Below are 21,575 nucleotides of genomic sequence, written 5' to 3' on the forward strand. Positions count from 1 at the left end.
GCAACGGGAGAGCCAATGAGATCTTCTGTATCGTCGTCCGTTTTACTTTTGTGAACCAATAAGATAATAGAATGAGAAGTCCGCTAATGTTCGGGTTCCTTGACGTAAACGCTCCGTCTGGGTTTATGTGACTCAACCGCATTGTACACGCAAGACTAAAAGCACGTTTTATAGCTCTGCAGATTTGCCTCTTGATACTTTTGGTTGACAGAAAAGCAGTTATTTCGCTGGACACGGGCATTTATATGTACTTGAGCAGTCTTTCAGATGTCATTTCGGTTCCAGGTATGGACAGGTTTGCTGTTATGCGAGATGCATCAATAGTCTGTGATGTGTGTTTTCATTTATTAGACACGGTGTATGCATTTCATTGTATTTGGTTTGTTGAAAACAGAAATTCAGAAACTAAAACGCCATGTCAGATTGTTAGTGCGGTTGTGTGGCATTAACCAAGTCGGTTTTGTTTCTTTTCCTGTGACGTACTTCCAGGGTGACGTATATTGGACACGGGTAGCTCGGTAGAAGAAACATTCCTGCTTTGGCACTGTAACGTAATCATTTAACAATATCAATTAAATATATTTGTTTCGGTGTGTTGTAAATGACATAAATATAGGCGGATTTCTAAAATAGTGTGAATCATATACATATAATAGAACAGTTTCACAGCATTTACACTGGGAACAAATGTTTATAGGTGTTGGATAAAAACATTACATATTTCTGTAGGAATACTGTTTTGAATTTTGTACTTGTTGCACCACGTTTGTGTGTGTTTTAAACTTACCCCAATGTATTACTTTCTGGAACGGCGTTTTAAATGATCATTAACGAAAAAGAGCTTCTCTTTAGATACTTGCAAACGTTTTTTGAATCAGCATGGGACCCATGGAAGAAACGTGTTGTGTAGTGTCAGTTTTTGAGGCAGCTGGGGAGTCAAACTGGGGGAAGACACTTGGTTGCCCACAACATTTGGGATCAGGGTGCTGTGCAGAGGAGCCATTGAGCGGGAGTGGGGTTCTCCTGAATGCCCAGTCTGGGATAGTGGTTTGCCATGGTCTTTTGTTCTCCTCATTTCTCATGAATAAAGACATTAACCTCTCTGACTGCCAGGTTTTGTTTCCAGAGAGCTTCAGCAATAAACTGCAGGTTTACATACAGCATTATGATATAATAGACACCCAGATTGCCAATACTCAGAGGATGCCAAGTCAAGCAATGAACCAATGCTATGGGCAAACAAATATGGACATTCAAAGCAAGCCCAGACTGTCCTCTCAAAAGGCAGAGTTCCTCATGCTTCTGTCCTGTCAGGAATTTCAGGAGACTTTCGAGAATGTGTTCAATACGTCAGAAAAGTGGAGTTTTAACAGTAACGAAGAGGATGCTGAGCTGAACGAGATGAAAAAGGACAGCAGGTTTTTAAGTTGGTTTGCTTTGCTGAAGGTTCCTGGTTTGCTGGAGGAAGACGACCGGGTCACACCTTGGCTGTCCAGCTCTCATTTACAAAAAGGAGATGTGACTTTTGTTTGTGGCTCTCCGTTTGGTTCGGTCTGCCTCGATATATTCATGAACACCCTCAGCAAAGGCATCGTGAGCAATCTGGCTGGGGAGGGAAATGCGGTGATCCTGACAGATGCTCGCTGCTTACCTGGCACTGAAGGAGGAGGGCTTTTCATAAAGAAAGGAGACCACTTCTACCTCGTGGGATTAATAGTGTCTTCATTATGCAGGAAGGCAAACGAATGGATTGGTCTGACTTTGGTGTGTTCTGTAGAGTATATTCTCAGGAATATTAGGATGTTGGGCTCTAAAAGTGCCCCATGGCTGAAAGAAAAGTCTCGTCAGAGACCAGTGACTTTCACACAGGTCTTGTCAAGTGGCCCCGAAGCCAGAGCTCTTCAAAATCATCCTGTGGTGGTCCTTGTTGAGTGTGGCCAGCTCTGGGGCTCTGGGGTGCTTATGAATTCGAGGATAATGCTGACTTGCAGACATGTAGTGGAAAGATCATCAAAAGTGATCGTGAAGGTCAGGACTGAAGAAAGGTAAGTCAAACTTGGTTTCAGGTTGCAATACACTTTTCAGAGTATTTGTACTCAGTTTTTCATGACAGGGCTTCTTATTTCATGCTCATGTATATAATGCTGAATATTATATAGGATATATGTCAGAATCATGGGGGGAAAAGTAATTGTATATTTAATTATGCATTTTTGTGGACTGATCTGATTTACATAATTAAGTACAGTACGAACCTTTAAAAAATGTTTTTTCATCTCTCTCTTTCCCCCCCAGTTTCCTGGGTGTGGTGGGAGAAGTGATTTATTCCACTAAGGAGTCTTCACCATTTGACGTCGCTGTGGTGCTCCTGAAAGAACAATTTCCCAACATTGTAGTGCCAGCTTTAGCCAACAGCTTCAAACCAGGTAGGATTTTTTTTGTATCTTGTAACAACTAACCTATTGCAGTGGAGAATGTTTTTAGGTTCACATATTGCAGCACATTAGATTTCAAGATCTGTGGCACCATGGGAAGAGGGTTTTGATGTTCATCTTTAAAAAGAGTACAAAACAGTACTTTGAGTTAAAAATACATTTAATTCTTCTGCTTTAAAGGTGAAGTAAAGAATGGGAGCATTCAGGAATTTTCTGAAATTGGAATCTGAAAAGCATTGCTTATTTGAATTAACTTGATGTAGAGGTATGTTAAAGCATATCTGCATCAGTTAAGCTACAACCCTTTTACAGTGTTCTGGGTTAATGAAGTTTGTATCTTTGGAGATGTTGTTTTCTCAAATGAATGATGATGCAAACAGATGAGAGAGGCTGGGATTTGTTGCACTGCTGCCTGTATTTCCCCATGCAGACTGGCGTGTGTTGTTGGTGTCTGTGCAGGAGAAGATGTGTGGATCCTGGGGTTTGGCGTGTTTGGTCAGAGCTGTGGGCCCACCTTGACTGCGGGGATCCTGTCCAGAGTGGTCACCTGCAGCTCCCAGCCCGTGATGCTGCAGACCACGTGTGCCGTGCAGGCAGGGGCCAGCGGGGGAGCTGTGATTCGAGCCAGCACAGGAGAGCTGCTTGGTAAAAATACAAATTGAGAAAATGTACTTCTAATCTAATTTTTACAGTAAATACAACAACAGTAAAAAAATAAAAAATTAAATTAAAAAAAAGTTAATTTAATCCAACACTTTCTGCTTCCTGAAATGATGAGGCTGCATTAGTGTACAAATGTATAAAGTATTAGAAGGTAACAAAGGTATCAGATGGTATAGAATTGTCAGGTTGGTCAAATATTGAATACAGACCTTAGTCTGGAAGGTGGTGTATTGATAAAAACAACATAAGAACTGGAATATTTTCAACCTCATTTCATATAGGGCAGCATTTTGAGCATCATCTGCTTGCTGTTGAATTTAAAATTCGAGTAAATTAAGCGTGATTCAGTGGTGTGGTCCGCTGAGACACACACGTTGTCAGATGACAAAGTGAAAAGAGGGACCAGCTTCTTTCTGTCTGCCTTGCTGCCGGTTTTCCCAGCTGTGTTGCAGTCTGAGCCCTCGTGGACCAGCAGGGCCGGCCTCAAAGATATGACCAGAAACGTCACATTCAGATATCACAACCTTATTTTCATATTGTCCTGTTAAGAACGTGTCAACATCACATACAAATAATTGATCTCAAATGTATATAGTGCATGTCATGTAGGAATCCCACTATGTATATTTAAACTGTATAGAAAGCCACTCTGAAAATAATAAATTAAACAGTGTAGTGAACAACTTATTCAGTATGGAATATGCTTAACCCTAGCTATTACAAGCGTAAGATGGTCATGATTGTTGTACACACAGAAATAGATTCACTGGCTCAGAACTATTTTGTGGGTAGGTGCGGTGAATGAATGCAAGGCTTTGGTGATCACAAATTAATATTTATAACCAGGTAACTATATTTTTGTACCGTTGACACAGCAAAATATGTAATGTTTTTGTTTAGTTTTGAATTGGCTGTGTTACGTGCCGCATACTGAAGGGAAAGTAATACTGTAACCACACACCTGGGGGCAGCACTGGGCCGCTGCGAAGAACAGAAATATTACAGCCCTTTCAAATGTACCGGTGATAATATTACTAGTTATATATACACAAAAATACTATAGAAAATGTAATCCTTCAAGCTTCTCAGAGAAGAAAAAACGGCAAAACAAAACAAAGCAAATTTTATACCAACTAGACCACGTTAACGATCTATATTTTGTATATATATATATATAATATTTCAGGCAGTTGGAAAAATGGAAATGAGAGGATTTATTTTGTAAATTGTGAACAGAACCAGACAAGATTATTTCTTATAAATACAATGTAGGGCATCACCTCTGGCTTGCATGCTAGCTGCATTATCAGTAGGAACAGCAGGAGGAAAAACAGCCCCAACTATTTTCTCTCACTTAACCATAAATATGGCAAAGGTCATGTATGTGCTCATAGCAATATTTCAGGTAGGACTGATAGTTTGGTGTGACTGTGTCTGAATATAGCTAACCGCAAGAAGGCTAGTATTTTAATATGGATTAAATCAATTGGCACAAAATCCACCTGGCATTGAAATTGGTCTCAGGAATTTGCTGTGTTTACAAGTTTAGAATAATCTTGGGTCTGCTGTACTATTAAAAGGTGTTTTATTAAACCTTTGCTTGAATTAAATACTAGACCATGTGTCTACCTTAACCTCTTGACCGGGAGAACGATTCAATCAATCACACCTTTGAATAGATAATGACCAACTTGCATGGATTTATCTGAATTTTCTGTATTAGAAATTAAATTATTCATTGCTCAATGTGACCTTTGGGAGTGAAATGACACAGTTTTATTTTTCCTTGCTAAGGATCATTAGCTTGAAGAGAATTTAAAGTTGGAAGAAGAAATTCATACACTTCAAGTCTGCAGTTATCTTAATGAATGCATCCTAAGTAACACTGGCACCAGGCTTAAGTCTCGTTTCAGGGCATACAAAACGTTCCATTAATGGGCTCCAGAAGCCGATTACTTTGTAAGATTACAGCTACCAGCAATTGTATATTTTAATTCCCTTGATGGACAGTGTAAGTGTGTGATTTTGTTCTGCAGTCCTGCAGTTATTGTCTGGTGAAAAGCTGTGTTTGTCCGAGTGCGATGGAGGCAGGTCTCTCTCGGTGCAGCTGTGTGGGGCTGAGGCACAGACAGCTGACCCGTCTCTCCTGGGGTCTCATCACTGCAGTGCTGGGGCTCTGAATAACACGAGAAACTAGGCCACACTCGCTCCATTATCTGAGCGAGTGTCTAGTGCTTGTCTTTGCCCAAACACCTTAACTTTCTATTTAAGACATTGAAGAGTGGGCTGCTTTTGACACTCGCCAAACATAGGCTGATCGTGCAGGTTTTAGGTGAATGCCAGAATAATCGTTCTTTTGGTACTACAATTATTTTACTGTAGTAGCAGATTACATTGTCTAATTATTTGAGTGGTTTGCGGTTGGCCGCAGTTTGCAGCTGTATTCTGATTGATTATAATGCATCCCACTGGACTGCATTTTGGAACCAGTTTCTACCAAAGCACAAGTAGGGAAATATAAAAGAACAGCATGATTAAACCGGGCACTTGTCATTTGTGCTGCGTAGTGTGGTTTGCAAATTATGTCAATAGTTTAAAACTATTCAAACAGTGAAAAGTGTTTCAGCAGCATTGAACTGTTTTTTTTTTCTTCTTTAATGGGTAATGAATATTGATGTCACAATTTGGTGGTTGTTTTTTTCTTTAGATCTGTATTTACCAATCTGGGAGAATAGACCATGTTCTTTTAACTGTGTTTTCACATCTCACTTGGAGCTCAGAAGCTGGGAGGGTGGGGGATTTCTAATTTACATGGAAATAGTCATGTTAAGAACCATTAGCCGTTTAACTGGTGAGATATATAGTCAGGTTTATTTCCTCTGACTGCAGTAAGTGCAATTGAGTTTGGGTCATAAAGCATTACTACACTGCCAAAAGTAAAAGTGCACTAGAATCAGGATTAAAGAAAACCTGTTGGAGCTTCTCATTTAACATAACCTATAGTATGCCAGTAACAAAACCTGGGAATAGCATTAAAATGATCCCTGTTAAGTCCATTTTCGTGATAAGCGTACCTCAAGATGCCACTTTCCTGTTTTTTATTATGCTAGTTGGCAAAAGCAATCATCTTCCTTTGTCTGTCGAATGGTGAATTTGTATTCCTGGCAGTGTGTTTGTGGTGTATCTGCAGAAGCCATGAGCTTAGGCAGGTAAAGCCTGCATTGCTGGTGGTATGCGTCTAGGTGTTATATCTCTGGGTGAAGCCCAGACTTTGTGATAACCTTGGTTTTAGATGTGCATTTGGCAGGACGTCTCTAGCGTCTCGCGTTCACTTAATTAGAAACAAACAGAATGTTAATGGGAATCGTTCTAATTTATATTAAAAAAGCTTGAGTGCTTTGCACAGGTTTTGTGTCTGTGTTTTTAATACTAACTGCGTAGTTTGAAGCTGTACCTGGCTCAAGTCTTTACCTTTTGTTCTCTTGTTTTGGGGATTAATTGTATGAAACAATGTGATACCAATAGCACTAAGAGTGTAATTTTCTGAATTTGTGGTTTATAAAGACCAAAGTGCTTCTAGCTGTGGCTGATGTGTGTCCTTCCATCACTTAGGTCTTGTGTCCAGCAACACACGCGATTCTGCGGCCAGAGTGACCTATCCACACCTGAACTTCAGCGTCCCAGTCACCGTGCTGGGGCCCTTGCTGCAGCACTTCGACCTGACTGAAGATGCCAAAGTATTCGAGCAGCTGGACAGAGCGGGCGGTGATGTCCGAGGGGTGTGGAGGCTGCAGGACAGACGCAGCAAACTCTGACCTCACCCGGCCCGGCTCAGACTGTCACCGCACACCGGCTCCCCCCAGTGAGGTAACCACGCCTTAGAGGGCCACAGATGCGTGAAGAATACACGATCTACGGAAGGTCTTGATTCAAAGCTATCTCTTAAAAACTGCCATTTCTCAAGAATGTGAAAAGATATGTAAAAGGCTGACTAAAACATTGAATCTATAACCCAGTGTTAAATAAATACATGATATTGAATTATAGTGCGGAAAAGAATCAGAACGTTTATATTGACTTAATGAAACTGCTGCTCACTTTGACCTCAGAGGAAATTTGAGGCTAGACTCGATCCAATACATTTTTTGACTTCCATAATCCTGATTATTTCTGGGAGTATATCCTGCAAGATAATTGATTTTATTTGTCACTGGTGTAGTAATGAAATCTGGTGGCTGATCCATGTGTTACCATGGGGTTTTCTTTCTTTTCTTTTCAATTTACTGGCATGAAAAAAAAGTCGCAGAGGAGATTGAAAATTCAGGGGAGGAAAAAAGGTTGGAAAAGTAATGGATTCAATACGTGCACAAAGCTTCCCATTAGTCAGATCGTATCGGGCTTTACAGGTATGCAGTGATTTATGCCCAATTTCCAGACATAGCTGTGTGTTCATGGAGTTTGTGTGAGTAAATTAATCAGGCAGGTTGTGATGTGTACTGTTACAAGTCTGTTAGCTTTATGAATAAACATAAAAAAAAGATAACCCATGGCTCTTCTACTGTGAAATGGCTGTATTGAGAGTAACTGATGAATCAGGGAGACACCATTTAAATTCTGGATGATCTGTCCTAGGGAAGGTGAATAAAAATAATCAATATTCCAAGTTCCGTAATATTTCCCTCCGATGATGTAATAAAGCGGCCACTTCTCTCATTTAGCCTACTGTCCACAGACCTAATAGAAAGACATGGGTTTGTGTTTGGAGCAATGCCATTGGTCAGGTTTTCTCCCTACCCAAGTACTGCACAAAGATGACTGAAACAGGTTCATGGTTACAGTACTATTTTATTATCAAATACAGTGTAAATATTAAGTGTAATATACTTTTTAATGCTTAGGTAACGGTAACATTAAGTACACAGCCTTTTATTTTACATTCTATGCGTACTATTGATTGAAGAAGTGGACATAGTTGTAAGCAGGTCTACACTGTAAAACCAGAAACAGATCATTGCACATATACAAACAAGTCTACAAGTTAGTTTATTTTTTTATATATATTTTTTTCTTTCACCTTGATATTTTCTATATTACAAGAGGCTCCAGATTTCAGTTATCAATATTTAAAAAAAAATTGCAGGCGGTAATGTGAGAACTACTACTTAAGCCACCTGATTTATCCTTGTCTCGTGTAATATCCAACTGTTCGTATTTTTAGTGGCATACTTGTATTACATGCAGTGTTTTTCAAATCAATATCTCTTTACAGCTTCTCAGGCATGGATTTCAATCAGTAGTTGTTGTGTAATTCCTAACTACAATTTGGAAAACTGTTAACAAACCGATTTGTTTGTTCTTGGTGTGTAGATAACATCTTTGTGAAACAATGCCTGCTTAACAAGAAAAACAGGCTGTCATTGCTTATATAAACATTTAAATAAACCCTCATTATTTGGGGGGGTTACAGTACAATTTAAGTGTTGATGTGTGGCAGGCTAGTGAACATTACTTGATTGCGTCCGTACAATCACAGTGAAAATTACAGCTCCAAGAAAGAAAGTGGGGAGGGCACCCTACTGAGAAGCTTACTAACTTTAGCATTATTATACCAGCCCAGATTATCCTTTCAGACAAGAGTTTGACTCCTAAATAGGTTATTAATAGTGCCCAGTGGTGTGTTGCTGCCATAAGACTGGGCTTAGATTCCAAATTAAATTGGAAAAATGTCCAGGCAGAGCCTTCCACAAAGCTGTTTCCTACACAGAGATAATGATCTTATAGAGAGAGAGAGATTTATTTATTTGATCAAATCTTGTATATTTTAGGACATGAAAAGAACATAATTACCTTTTAAAAGCTTTTAGTGCCAGCTCTACTGCACAAATATTTATGTCTGATGCAATATCTGGAACTCCCATCGCAACTGCCGTCTCCTCTAGACTAAACCCAAAACATAGTGGGAATCCCCCCTGAAGGGGACATAACACAACCTCAGTGTTTCATCTACATTGTTTATTACCCAGCAGTAGTTTCAGAATTGACTTGCTTGTCCCAAATATTTGAATAATTGTTTTAAAATGCACCTCTACTTATTAAGTGTCAGGTTTTCTAAAATTCAGTCATGGTTTGTGTGTGTGTGTGTGTGTGTGTGTAGACTTTTAGGAAAATGTATATTCAGTTTACATTCATGCATATCCCCTGTGCAATCTGCTATACTTTACAAAAAACATATTCTAACTATTGCAAAACAAATCTTATCAAATCTGTTGTTTTGCATTAAAACAATATTGCTGCTGGCAGGGGGAAATCATTTGGAAATGGCGTGCGTAGATTTTCTGCGATCTAGCAATTTTGTATCAGTTTGACAGAGCTCAGCTCAGCAACATCCATTGTCTGTGCGTCTTGGAATGATTACGTGTTCAATTCACCAAAATGCATGACATTTCGAGTAGACATTTCAATATACTAGTTATCTAGAACTAAGTTAATTATAGTATGCATAAAAAGTAAATGCACTGAATGCACTTTTAAACTACATTTATAATAACATATAAACACTTCTTCATCAAAACCATTTCATTTACAAATATCTACTTCTCAAACCTTCATCGCCATTTCAAAATAGTTTGAAAACTAAGTTTGGCCACATGTTGAAAATAACAGGAATACAAGGAATCTCGGGCCCTCTGCCTTTAATGTTAAAGTGCTCAGCCATGGAAAATTACACACTGTTCACTGACATGCACTACTAGAAACAATCTAATGTATATACCTTATTTGATGGCAGGCATGAACAAACAGTTACAATTTACTCATGGAAAAAAAAAAAAAAGCTAATTGTGAAGATTCAAGTATACACAAAACTTCAAGTAACATACATATTTAAAAAAATTCAAGTAGCATAATGAGAAAAAGTACTTTTAGTGGCACATTCTTTGAAGTGTAAGATTTCAGGATCACTCGGTTGAAATCTCACGTTTAGTAATAGGGATGTGATCTGATGTTTTGTGTTCCAATGCAAATAGCGAAGAAGGAAAAAAAAAAAAAAAGCTTTTGTAATCCTCCAGGTGGCTGCTTTCTATTCCAGTACCACAACAATGCCACCTTCTCTCCCAGTACCTGGAAAACAAGTGTCAGCCAGTGTCCTCGAGCCCTCTGGGGAAATGCTTCATCACAGCAACACAAATGTTAAAGCGATCGGGTGAAATTTGTGCTGATAAAAACAAGTCAATTGACAAGCAGTTTAAAAAAAAAAAAAAAAAAAAGTTGTCCGTGAATATATGTTATATGTACATAAGTATGTACATCTCCAGTTTAGATTTAAGTAGCACTAAATCATACTAAATAACCCGTTACTTACAAACTATGTGTACTGTATGTCCGGAATACACTGCACTTGTTTTTTTTTTGTCATAAAACAGGCAAAGTGGCTATATCTATCACTCATTTAAAGCACTAAAATGTTAGATTACAGTTTATGTTCCTCTTACTACAATGAATTATATTAATTAATCTCAGGCTTTCTTTTCTAATATAACTGTCTATGAGCAAAGTTAGCCCAACAGTGACTCAGATTGCAAACCAATGCATAAATATGTTTATCCTACACAGTGTTTAAAGTGTTCCATCGTTTTTTTGTTACATAAATTCTTTTGGGAACATCTTTCTGTTTTTATGTTTTAGTCTTTTCTCCAGCTAATCCTCACGGTTGGATGCCACCGCACTCACAGCCTCAGCACGTCAAACACTACGCATTGCCGTCTCGTCCACACAAAGCACAGCATTACGTTAAATCCCATCCCATGCTTCTCTTTCATAGATCTCTCCACTTCTGCTGAAGGGTTCAATAAGAGCTGCTGAAATGGCCAGAAAAGGCTTTCTGCAGATATAATTGTATTTGTTCAGAAGTGATATCTATAGAAATCAATGGAACCAGAACATAACAGTGGCTATACAGTAAACATCAGATGCCCGAGACATCAACAGTGTAAAGCCTTAAAAAAAAAGAAAAGAAAAAAGAAAATCTCACAAGATGAACAGGTTGAGGAGGCAACCCTGTTTGTACGAAGATAGATGCTTGGAGTGAAGTGTTTGCATCTTAACGTTTTTAAGTAGTCTTCAGCTATCAGAAATTTCATATAAACATCTCTAGTTTTAATTGAAATGGTGCCACACCAGGTCAGGTCTACTCTGCCTCTGAGATACCTCCATAAAATAGTAGGAAACTGCTGGACATGGAGATAACTTATTTCACCATAAGAACATGTGCTAAAAGTCAAAACTTTGAAATTAATGTTGCCTTTTTTGTCAACACAACAATCCAGTTCTTAATTTTTGTAGTAGAATGCGATAGATACATACCTCGGTGAAACCATTTACTGTTTTTTAGTGTTGTGCTGAAAAAAGGTGAGTTTTGCTCAAAGGCCACCAGAGATAAACTAGACAAAAGGTGATTGTAGTAGGAACATTCTAAAATATATGTGATAACCCGGGTATATGTATGTGTGTGTGTATATATACACAGACACACACATATATTTATATATTCTGTCACTTACTGCACTTGTGGACATATCTGGTATACATATCCTAGTTTGGTATCGGCAATATCTATTGTAGCTGGCTTTATCATGGGTAGCAAAAATGATAGTTGTAAACCATAGGTAAGGTTAACTAAAAGCATGAAGTGTGTGCTAATTAGATTGCAGTAAAATCACAGCACATACGTGGTTAACTGCAAAATCTATGTACACAAATTATCTTGATACATTTTTTAAATCCAATTATAGTTGTAAACCATACATAAGGTTAACAGCATGAAGTGTGTGTTAATTAGATTGCAGAAACATCACAGCACATACTTGATTAACTGTAAAATCTCTGAACATTATCTTGATCTATTTTTTTAATCCAGTCGTTTTTGAAATTCTCCCCTAAAACCCCAGTTCTATATAGGTTTTGCTGGATTAGAAATAGGCACTACGGTAAGTTATTTGATATTTATGTTATATTGAAATAAAGCTGTGGATCATAATTCTCCTACTTAATAATAAATGATAAATACATAGTTTACTGTTCTAAAGTGTAGAATGATACGGCACTGTAACGATCTTGGCATATACATAAATGTTCAATTTGTAATGTCATTCTTCATTTAACATTGACATTGTCTACAGCTGTGGTTGTTCCATTTGTCTAGTTTACCTAATGTAAATGATAAGATGATGATAATAATCTGAAATGGAGAATATTGTATGATGAATTTCACTATTAGTAGATGTTCTTGTACAGTCAGAAGATTTGAAAGGAAAGTTCTTGAGAGTGAAGCTGTACCACAGATTAGTTGTGTGTTTCTTAAACACATTGACCATAGATACTACAGAGATCTCCACAACTGAATGGATTGTGCATACAAAGCAGACACCTTGGAATCTGTAGATGGTTTTATCTCAATTGGAAACACAATCAGATTTTTCCAGGACTTCCAGAATCCATAAAACACCAAAATTAGAATCCCATCGGATTTTACTGAATTACATTTTCCTAACAACCATTATTATTGTTGTTATTTTTTTACGGTGGTACAAGATCACATGAATCGAACTCAATTCAAACCAAGAGCCTAATATGCCAAGAAATGCATAATATTTGTATTCCCTAGTGATTATTGACTACATTCAGCTTGCAGTGGTTTGAAGTAAACAAACAGGAGTGCAAGCAGCACTCGAGGGGAAATGGGAAACTACTCCAATTCTGCAATGCGTACATTTGGAATCCCTCTATATCCCACTGCAAGGTTTCTGAAAGACCTGGAACAAACTGAACCATGTGCTCCCATCTCGAGTTTAAACCTCTCTTCATAGGCAGAAAGAGCAGCGATGGGAACAGCAGTAAATTGCATTAGGTACCGCCTGGATAATGCTGCAATATACCATCTGTTTTGCTCACCTAATACAGCCTGCTGCAACCCTAATGAAGACCACTCAAAGAACAAGTGCCAAAGAGTTCTCGCCTCCACTGCTTATATTTGGCTGGCTTTCCGTGCGGCAGGCTGTGTGTATCTTGTTAAGAACTTGCAGCTGCTTCAACCGAGGCAGCCCCTGTTCCTTTGAGACCCATCAGTCTGTGTCAAGTCAGTGGAACTCCCATATTTCAGCAAACAACATCCAAAGATACAGGCGTTACCATCGCCGAGAGTCAGGCAGCCAATAAAGGCCGGGCACAAAGCTGTTGTTATTGTTTGCATCTGTAGATGTTGTCACAGGCCTGCCTCCATTGCGATACTTTGTGATACACAAACCATTAACAGCTTTTGGGTTTGGTGTGTCTTTGGGAGCTTTAAACGGGGAATGTGCTGCTTAAAAGAAGGAAGCTGAAAAACATGCGATCAGAGGGAAGGGTTCTATATAAGTGATATAGTGTATCATAGGAAAGAAAGGCTGTGGTTTTGTTCATTAGATCTCTGTACGAAATCATTCAATAGCTAGTGTCGAAAGATGTTAACCACTCTGTTCTCAGCTGCGTGGTAGCTGCCTCTGATCTGTGGTACAGATTCTTTCCCCTGAACTGTGATTAGCTGAAGCGTGTAGCATGAGGCTGTGTCTGGATCCTAGCGTGTGCACTGTGAGTGTCTATGACTTCTGATGCTAAAGACTGCTTGACAGAAAACTCTTTTGTACGGTACACACACACACACGAAAAAGATATGAAGCTTTACACGTATTTAAGACGAAGCCTGATCATCCCCAGAGGCAATGCTGTACTGAATGTGGTTTTAGTTTCTGCCCTTTAGTTCCCAGGATCGTTTCTGTCAGAGTGAGCGCTGCCCTCCCGACCTGGCCCATATGACACTATAGCTGATCGGATGTCACTCTTCTACCAGATGTATCCCCCATCATCAGCCTCTCCCGCCTCGCCCTCCTCCTCCTCCGCCTCTTCTGCATTCTCTTCCGTCTCCTTCTCCTCTTCATCCTCCCACCCGACGCCGCTGCCGAAATCGCCCGAATACCCCACCAGCTCATCTGAGAGGACGGACGCAGAGTGAGTGAGTGAGGCCTGCATGTTTGTAGCATGTTCAACAACTTCCAAGCATTTTAATCTATTGAGACTTTCAGAATAAAATGTTAATATCAGTCACATACTGGTATAAAATCTCCACTATTCGATCACAAGCTTTTCATACACTGCTCCCAATTTTCTACTGATGGAGAGAGACATCTTACCACAGTCTGGGTTGCCATGGATTCGGGATCCCATCAGCTCCCCCCCATGCTGGTCAACACACCAGCACTCCCCTTTGCTGGGGTCACACTGCAGCTTTCTGTAATATCCATCCTCATCACAACTGGGAATATACATCCCTAACAAATACAATAAACAGATCTTGTTAATAATAATACCACTTTCATAATTCATTTTGAGGTTCAGTGAAATCAGAAGGGTGTGACCACTTCTCCACTCTGTAAATACACCGTAAATAGGAAACTAACTTACAGTCAGCATATTGATTTACTGTTCATTAGGCTTTCTAAGAAATTTAGAATAATAAAATAAAATGTATATTACGTATAGATAAAACCAAACGTATATTATAAGCAATGTCAGAAAAGGGGGAAAGAAAACACGTGTTGACGTTTAAAACATGTAGTTTCACTGGCAACACAGATAGGAAAACTTTGCTTTCTAAGTATAAAATGCAAGGCCCTACAGAAGCAGGCAGGTTTGGTTCCCCGTGCTTGCTTCCCACAATGCACCTGGGCAGTGCCCTTGGGGAGTCCTGAGGCGGTCACTGCCAAATCCACAGCATTCTCCCAGCTGCCAGCATTGCTCTCTAATCCCCCACATTGATTATGAGGTAATCCCTGCCTCACGCTTGTGATCTGTTTAATGAACCTCATCGGTCCATTGGATCCTGCCAAAAGTGCTGTGTCATACAAACATGCTACCGAGGCCTGTCACTGGCCAAGCCCCCGGCCCAGTTCTGGCTAGATCTAGATCTAGACTAGATCCCAACTGTTACGTACCAGGCTTTTTTTTGGCCACCTCCTGTACTTGAATTTTCTCCAGTTCAGCAAGGCAAGGTGGCTCTAAGGACAGAAAGAGCAGCTATAGTTCAGTGAAGCCTAACATTGAAATAGGTTTCAATAGCTTTAAAACAGTAACTTCTAAAATAACAAAACAAAACAAAAAGCCCTGAAGTGTGAAATTCTGAAGTGTTTAACATTGCAACTGTTTTTCAGAACAGCAGACTCACATGCGTGAAAATGTGTGCCCTAGAACAAAGTGACAAACATTTCCTATTCAGGGATTATTCACAGACATATTCCTTGCATGTGCTGTAGATTTTGTGCTTGAACACTTAGCTCCATGGCACACAATACCATTCAGATGTCTTAACAGAAAGCATCCCACACTTGCATGAGACACAATGTGGAACGGTTGTTGGCAGCCTTGTGGGTTGTCACGCCATACAGACCGAGTCTTAAATACTGGCTGTTTCTGCATCGCTGCCCAGACGAAGGTTGCATTCTCAGCGTTCTGGGAGCCAGGCTGTCAACAACCAGCGTCGATGGAAATGTTCACTCCCTTGTAACAGCAAAGAGTCAAGCTGTGACAGGCCTGATTGAGCCAGCGCAGCGCCAATGAGATTTGTCCGTCTTGACCAAATCTGAGCAGGCTTAGATCAAATATGAGCCGTGTTATTGTTCTTCTGGAGTGTGCTCCGCGGCGCCCAAGTCAAGCTGGGGTGTGTAAAGCAAACTACGGATCAGTCATTTGCAAAGCCGTGTGTGATCCGGTCTGTGTCAGAGCCCCTAATAGAGCGATGACTCATCCAAAGCCCTCCATGTCGAATTCAAAATGAAATTCGGGATGCTAATAAAGTGGATGTGCATGTAAGAACGAATGCTTCTGGCAGGGGGTTGCTTGCTCTTTATTATTGCAATTTGACTAACTGCAATCACTGTCTTTGATTTCTAAATTTAGCATGCATTTCCTGACCTCGGAAAACCGCATGGAGATACGCCGATGTCTATCGTAGTCTATTGCTATATTTTCAATGTGTGAACTACACCGATGTAATGCCGACTATAACTGTGGGATGTTAGCATTACTTTGTAGAATAAAATAACTAAATATGAAAGAAAATAATCACTATATTTATTTGTATTTGTAAAGTACTCTGTATTCAGATTTATTCAAGCTCAAACTCCCAACGTAGTGACTGTTCCTCTCCTGTCTATAGCTCTTAATTTAAAGGCAAGGACTTACTTTCCCTCCAGAAACAGAAGCACCATTCTGCAGTGGAGACCTGTCCGTCTTTGTACGTGTCACAGGAATTGAAGAAAGGCCGTATGCAGATCTCGTATTTGTCCAGGTTAATGGCTGCCAGTTCGGACTGGTCCAAATAAAGGTCATTATTTGTGTCCAGTTTGGAGAACATCCAGCCAATAGAATCCTTGCAGCTGGCCACCAGGCTCTTATCCAAAACTGCAGATAAATAAGGAAGATTGTTTAGTTATTATACCAGGTATCAACGTTTCCTGAGATTTTTTCAATTTTGTAAATAAGCTTATTTTAACAGGATTATCAGCCTCCTAGATTCACAATTGCACTGAGTAAACTATGAACAGTGCATCATGCATATTAATATCCAAAAAGTGCATGTGTGAGTAAAACACTTGCAGATTTGAGAGGCACCTTCACCGAATCAAATCAACAGAATTAAAAACAAAGAACCTTCAAATATTTTTGAATCTGAACGAAAAAGCCAAGTTTTGTAATTCAAATATCATTAAATAATGAACAGATAACCGACTAGACAATATTTTCTGACTGCTGCATGCTGAAGTTAAATAATCCAAGACTACATAGCTACACATCGATTTTCAAATTGAAAAACAGTGTTTAAAAATTCAGGGATTCTCTGGAATTCAATCAATGTCGGTGATGTAGGTGTGAAATTATATTAGCTCTTACTGTATGTTCATTTTTCTCCTGAATTATTCATTTTAATATAAAATAGTGCTGTGTCCTACGAGTATTGATTAGCTCTCGACAACACGGCAGAAATGTGAATGTATAAAGGGAAGGTTTAGACACAGTCGGCCCTCCTCACTAGATGCAGTACTGGCTCCAGGTTTTCCCGAGTTGTTCTGCTTGGCGTTTCCATGAAGAAGCTGGAACCAGTCCCTGAGACGATCACCCAGGTCAGCCAGGTCCTGCCCTGTGCAGCTCTCTACAGAAACACAGAGAGAGAGAGAGGAGATCTCAGTCACAAACACAGAGAGAGAAGGAGAGCACACACAATGCTTGATACTTGCTGTCCTGTTAACCCAAGACCCAATTGCAGTCTTACATATTTTTCCTGCATTAGAAATCACAAGTCATAATTAAAACCATTCACCACGATTGAAGTTTTAGCATAATCAATACCCAGAGCCTATCAAATCGAATCGATTTTTGCCAAGATAAATGTGCCACTAAATAACCAATTAGCGAACAACTTGAATCAAAATGTCAATCATCCGTGATCAGTTTCTCAATTAAACCTTTACTACATGAGTAAGAAACCAGCCATAGGTAACTGCAGGAAATTGATTTAGATTAATAAATGATTTAAGAAAATCTTTTAAACTTATACGCGTCATCCATTTCCCTGCCCTCATTTAAGAGACTGCAGTACAGCTCTAATAGCTCTGTTTTGCCCTTTTTATTAACTTAGGATTCAACAGGGAATTTCCTACAGATTTGCTCTGCTGCTCAATAAAAACATTCTGACCTATGTTGCTGTGCTGTTCTATGCTGCTGGTTGGCGTTACGTACCGTGTTTGCTTTCTGTATCAGAAGATGGGGATGGGTCCGTAGCGCAGGGACACTGGCCTGTACATTTCACACTCAGCACCTTGCCGGTCAGACAGGCCTGCTGCTCCAGTTTACACTGAAAGCACACCAACAGACAGGTGAGGGGCAGACAAAACTAGAGCAACGGCCTGGGGTTGACACAGGATTAACAGCTGTTGTTTAACTAGCAATGAGAGAAACAAGTGACAGCCCACTTCTCATTACTCAGTCTATATTAATAAGTGATAAGAGGCATAGACTCTATTCAAATAAATCCACACGTGAGCATAGAAATACTGTTAATTCAAACACTGTTTTTAGGCAAAATGAAATGCAGTCATTTTACTTTGTGTTCTAAAGGTCAAAAACTAATTTAAACATCTATAAAATTGCAAACTTCAAGAAAAACAGTCTGGCATTTGTTTTAGCATGAATCTTATCTCAAACAAGGCATTCAATCAAGAGAGAGTGTGCTGTGAAAGCTGTACTTGTGTTACGCTGGGAATAAAAACAAAAGAAAACTAGATAAACCATAATTCATTCCCCTACATTTGTATGGGTGCCTCTATATAATAAAAAAGATCTTTCCACGTAAAGTTGTTTTGTATTCTTTATTTTGTGGCCTCGGTGGAATTCTGACTTTCATTTATTATTTAGTTCCAACAAGAACATTTCCATCAAAAGTCAGACCACTGCTTTTTTTTTTACTTCATAATTTAAAACATAAAGTACTTTAGCTGGTTACTTTGGGGCTAAATCCACCACAACTAGTCTCATTTGAGGACTTGCTTCCACTGCACAGCATACAGAAATACAGTCCACACAACAGTGCTGTTCTGCAGCTGCCGATCAAGGACTATACTGATTGTATATTGCGTTGTCTGAACTGTATTACTGTTGTGGGGTGGGATCGTACAGACGGCAATGACGCTTGTTGTTATATGTATCAAGAGAAAATGACCTCAGCCGTGCCTTGAATTATTTAGGGCGTCATGCATTTGTGTTTATATCATCTCCAAATAACCAAAGAAGCACAATTTTGCATCAATCTATGTGCCAAAGAAATGTTTTCAACTGTTCATGTGGATTATTTTCATGCATCAGCTGTGTTGTGAAGTTTGAGAGTCAGTGTGAATAGATATGCATGTTTTACCTGTGAGGCATAGTTGTGTCCATCTGTCCCACACACTGCAGCAGTGGCAGACACCGGGCAGGGTTTGCAGTTGTTTTCATTGAGTTTCAATGCAGGTTGCTTGATTCTATGTAAAACAAATGAGAACTAACTGCAGTTATCTTTTTGTGTTTGACTAGGCTAGAGAATTGCTGATTGAGTCTGTATAATCTTCTCACCATCATGTCTGAGAGGGACCTGGTATTTTTAGACCTATACTACTGACTAATTGTAAGATCACATTTAAAAATCAAATTTAAGACCTGACATTTTACATTATCTGTAGGGCCCTGTAAAAAAAATATATAAAGATGTATCAGAGAAACAGCTGAAAGAATGAATATTATGTTAGAAATGACCTTTTTTTTTAATGGTTTTGTAATGTGGTTATCAAATGGTTCCAAATCAATGCCATTTGTGAAGGAAGATGAAAGATCAGTCAAACAATTAACTCTCCGTCATTTACTGTCCAGTAATTTATATTTATATATAGAAAATGCATCATAAGAATGAGCAAAATCTCATGCTTTTAAATTCAGCATGACTTCTTTAAAAGGTATTACTTTTTTCATTTTGATGGCCTGACACTAAGGGTTTGTACTTAATGAAGCTGGATAGCAGAGGTATGATTGCTCTTCATGCTGATTTCCCATTTTCTCACACTTGGAACAAAATTTCAGCCTGCACGTCTGAAAGGGTAATTTCCCAGAATAAGTTCTGTATTGAAAAATTGAAATGTCCATGACTGTAGACAGAATTTGAAGGTAATGTTGTAGTCCATGAATTGTTCTGATTATGCACAGTTCTATTTTTGTACCAATTAGCACATCCCGTTTAACTGAGAAAGACAATGCTTATAAAAGCACATGGCACATAAGGAACCATAAAAGTGCAGGTTATAGCATAATCAATGGTGCGATGTCTTGAAAATGACATGAAAAAATACTAGTTCAATTCAAATATACTCAACCATAGCAGACATTAAATGGAAATCAATATCTGTCTTTCCCTATGGAGTCCAACACTCTTCGTACTGGTGAAATTGCCAGAAAGGCACAAGTTGTACCATAGATATGATTTATTCTAAAAGGCCACCAATCAGCCATATAATAACAATGTCACAATACTGTGATCTTTTCATGTTTGTTACTTTGCCTCATGCTTTAGTGCCTGGATGTTGTCTCAAGGGTTTGACGCTTAACCCTGTGTGGTAACACTGACATTTGGCTGACAGGACACAACTTGAAATGTGATGTCACTCTGTTGAACTCTTTGGCATAGCTTGAGATGGTGACTTTGGACTGCGACTCCTGGCGCTGTTGCTCACCTGTGCTCTAGTTTCTTGCGGTTGACGCACATGGCTCTCTGGTAGCCCTGAGCAATGCAGACCTTGTGTCGACTGCATTTCACCTTCTGGCACGGGTCCTTGGTGGTGTCCACAGCTAGAAAGACAAAGTGATTCAGTACAGCATCCCAGGGAAGCAATTGGCGCAGCACCCGCTGTCTCCAAGAGATCAATCACTGACAGGACACCTCTCTGCCAGGTGTCAGCATGCGGCAGGAGCTAATATTTCAGTGCTATCTGCCGTAACAAAGGCACAGTGTCTTGCTAAAATGCACATACCTTTCCCCTGCTTTCCCTGTTCTTAATTCAAAGAGCTGCATGTCAGCGCATAGCAAGCAAGGATTTTTCAAATTGAGACAAACACCGGCGCTGTATTCCTCCCTGCTGGTTAATAAATAAATCCATCAACCCAGCCTCGTTTTTTCCGCCAGGTCCATCAGCGGCGAAGGAGCCATCATTTACAAGCTGAGTGCTCGCAAACAGTAGTAAACTCTAGTACAAGGAAAACGGATATCCTCAATTACGCGTCAGGCTATATTGTTCACCCGTGATGCCTTTTGCAAACTCTGCTAACAATGTAGTAAACAAAGACAAATTTATTCTCAGAATGGCTTAATTTAAAATGTTGTAGGAGAATGAGCTGTGGTCCAAGCTGAGCAAAATGAAAAACTCATCTCTACAGATCTCTTAAGAGCATATATACTGCATTTGCTTGTACATGTAAATTACACAGTAGACTTCCTTAAAAAAAAATTCTAACAGAAATGAGGATTGCAGACTTTGGACTTTTTATTTCTGCTAAATAACTTTGCTGCATTAACAAATGCAATCGCACCTTAATGTTGTTGTCTAAGAAGCTAATACAACAGAGGGCTCAGTTTGGAGTACATTTTATATTTATAACCGGTGATATCAAATCAAAAGGCATGCAATAGAAAAGCAAATTCAATCTTTCCTCAGAGCATAAAATGAGAGTACAGTCACAGTGACTTTTAATACATGAGGCCATGACAGGAATGAAAAATGTTTCTTGCATCCATCCATAATGTTGGACTTTTTCATATATTCATCACAAACCCATTCATCTGACAGGAAGACAAACCCTTTCCCCAGTGATGGA

General features: G+C 39.3%; 2 protein-coding genes across 2 annotated transcripts in view; one reads left to right on the forward strand and one right to left on the reverse strand.

The window, feature by feature from the left end:
- Positions 1 to 116: 116 nt before the first annotated feature.
- Positions 117 to 7,945, forward strand: tysnd1 (trypsin like peroxisomal matrix peptidase 1). Its single transcript, XM_066693798.1, has 4 exons — positions 117 to 2,045; positions 2,296 to 2,426; positions 2,895 to 3,080; positions 6,711 to 7,945. Exons 1-4 carry the CDS (start codon positions 880 to 882, stop codon positions 6,911 to 6,913), a joined length of 1,686 nt encoding a protein of 561 aa, XP_066549895.1. The 5' UTR covers positions 117 to 879; the 3' UTR covers positions 6,914 to 7,945.
- Positions 7,924 to 21,575, reverse strand: part of LOC136716223 (testican-2) — a 42,990-nt gene continuing 29,338 nt past the window's right edge. Inside the window, exons 3-10 of the mRNA XM_066693799.1 lie at positions 20,438 to 20,552; positions 19,093 to 19,198; positions 17,922 to 18,036; positions 17,215 to 17,334; positions 16,368 to 16,586; positions 15,122 to 15,184; positions 14,321 to 14,458; positions 7,924 to 14,119 (exon numbers count right to left, since the gene is read on the reverse strand). Coding sequence (XP_066549896.1) covers positions 13,974 to 14,119; positions 14,321 to 14,458; positions 15,122 to 15,184; positions 16,368 to 16,586; positions 17,215 to 17,334; positions 17,922 to 18,036; positions 19,093 to 19,198; positions 20,438 to 20,552 — 1,022 coding nt within the window. The 3' untranslated portion in view covers positions 7,924 to 13,973. The remainder of the gene's footprint in view (positions 14,120 to 14,320; positions 14,459 to 15,121; positions 15,185 to 16,367; positions 16,587 to 17,214; positions 17,335 to 17,921; positions 18,037 to 19,092; positions 19,199 to 20,437; positions 20,553 to 21,575) is intronic.

Source organism: Amia ocellicauda, chromosome 20 (genome assembly GCF_036373705.1).
Source record: "Amia ocellicauda isolate fAmiCal2 chromosome 20, fAmiCal2.hap1, whole genome shotgun sequence".
NCBI lineage: Eukaryota > Metazoa > Chordata > Actinopteri > Amiiformes > Amiidae > Amia > Amia ocellicauda.

What these genes read in the sequence shown, in the direction of transcription:
- tysnd1 (XM_066693798.1), top strand. Translation starts at nt 880, where the DNA reads ATGGGACCCATGGAAGAAACGTGTTGTGTAGTGTCAGTTTTTGAGGCA. An exon ending in AAGGTCAGGACTGAAGAAAG is followed by an intron (nt 2,046 to 2,295) that starts GTAAGTCAAACT and finishes TTTCCCCCCCAG; the next exon opens with TTTCCTGGGTGTGGTGGGAG. An exon ending in AGCCAACAGCTTCAAACCAG is followed by an intron (nt 2,427 to 2,894) that starts GTAGGATTTTTT and finishes GTGTCTGTGCAG; the next exon opens with GAGAAGATGTGTGGATCCTG.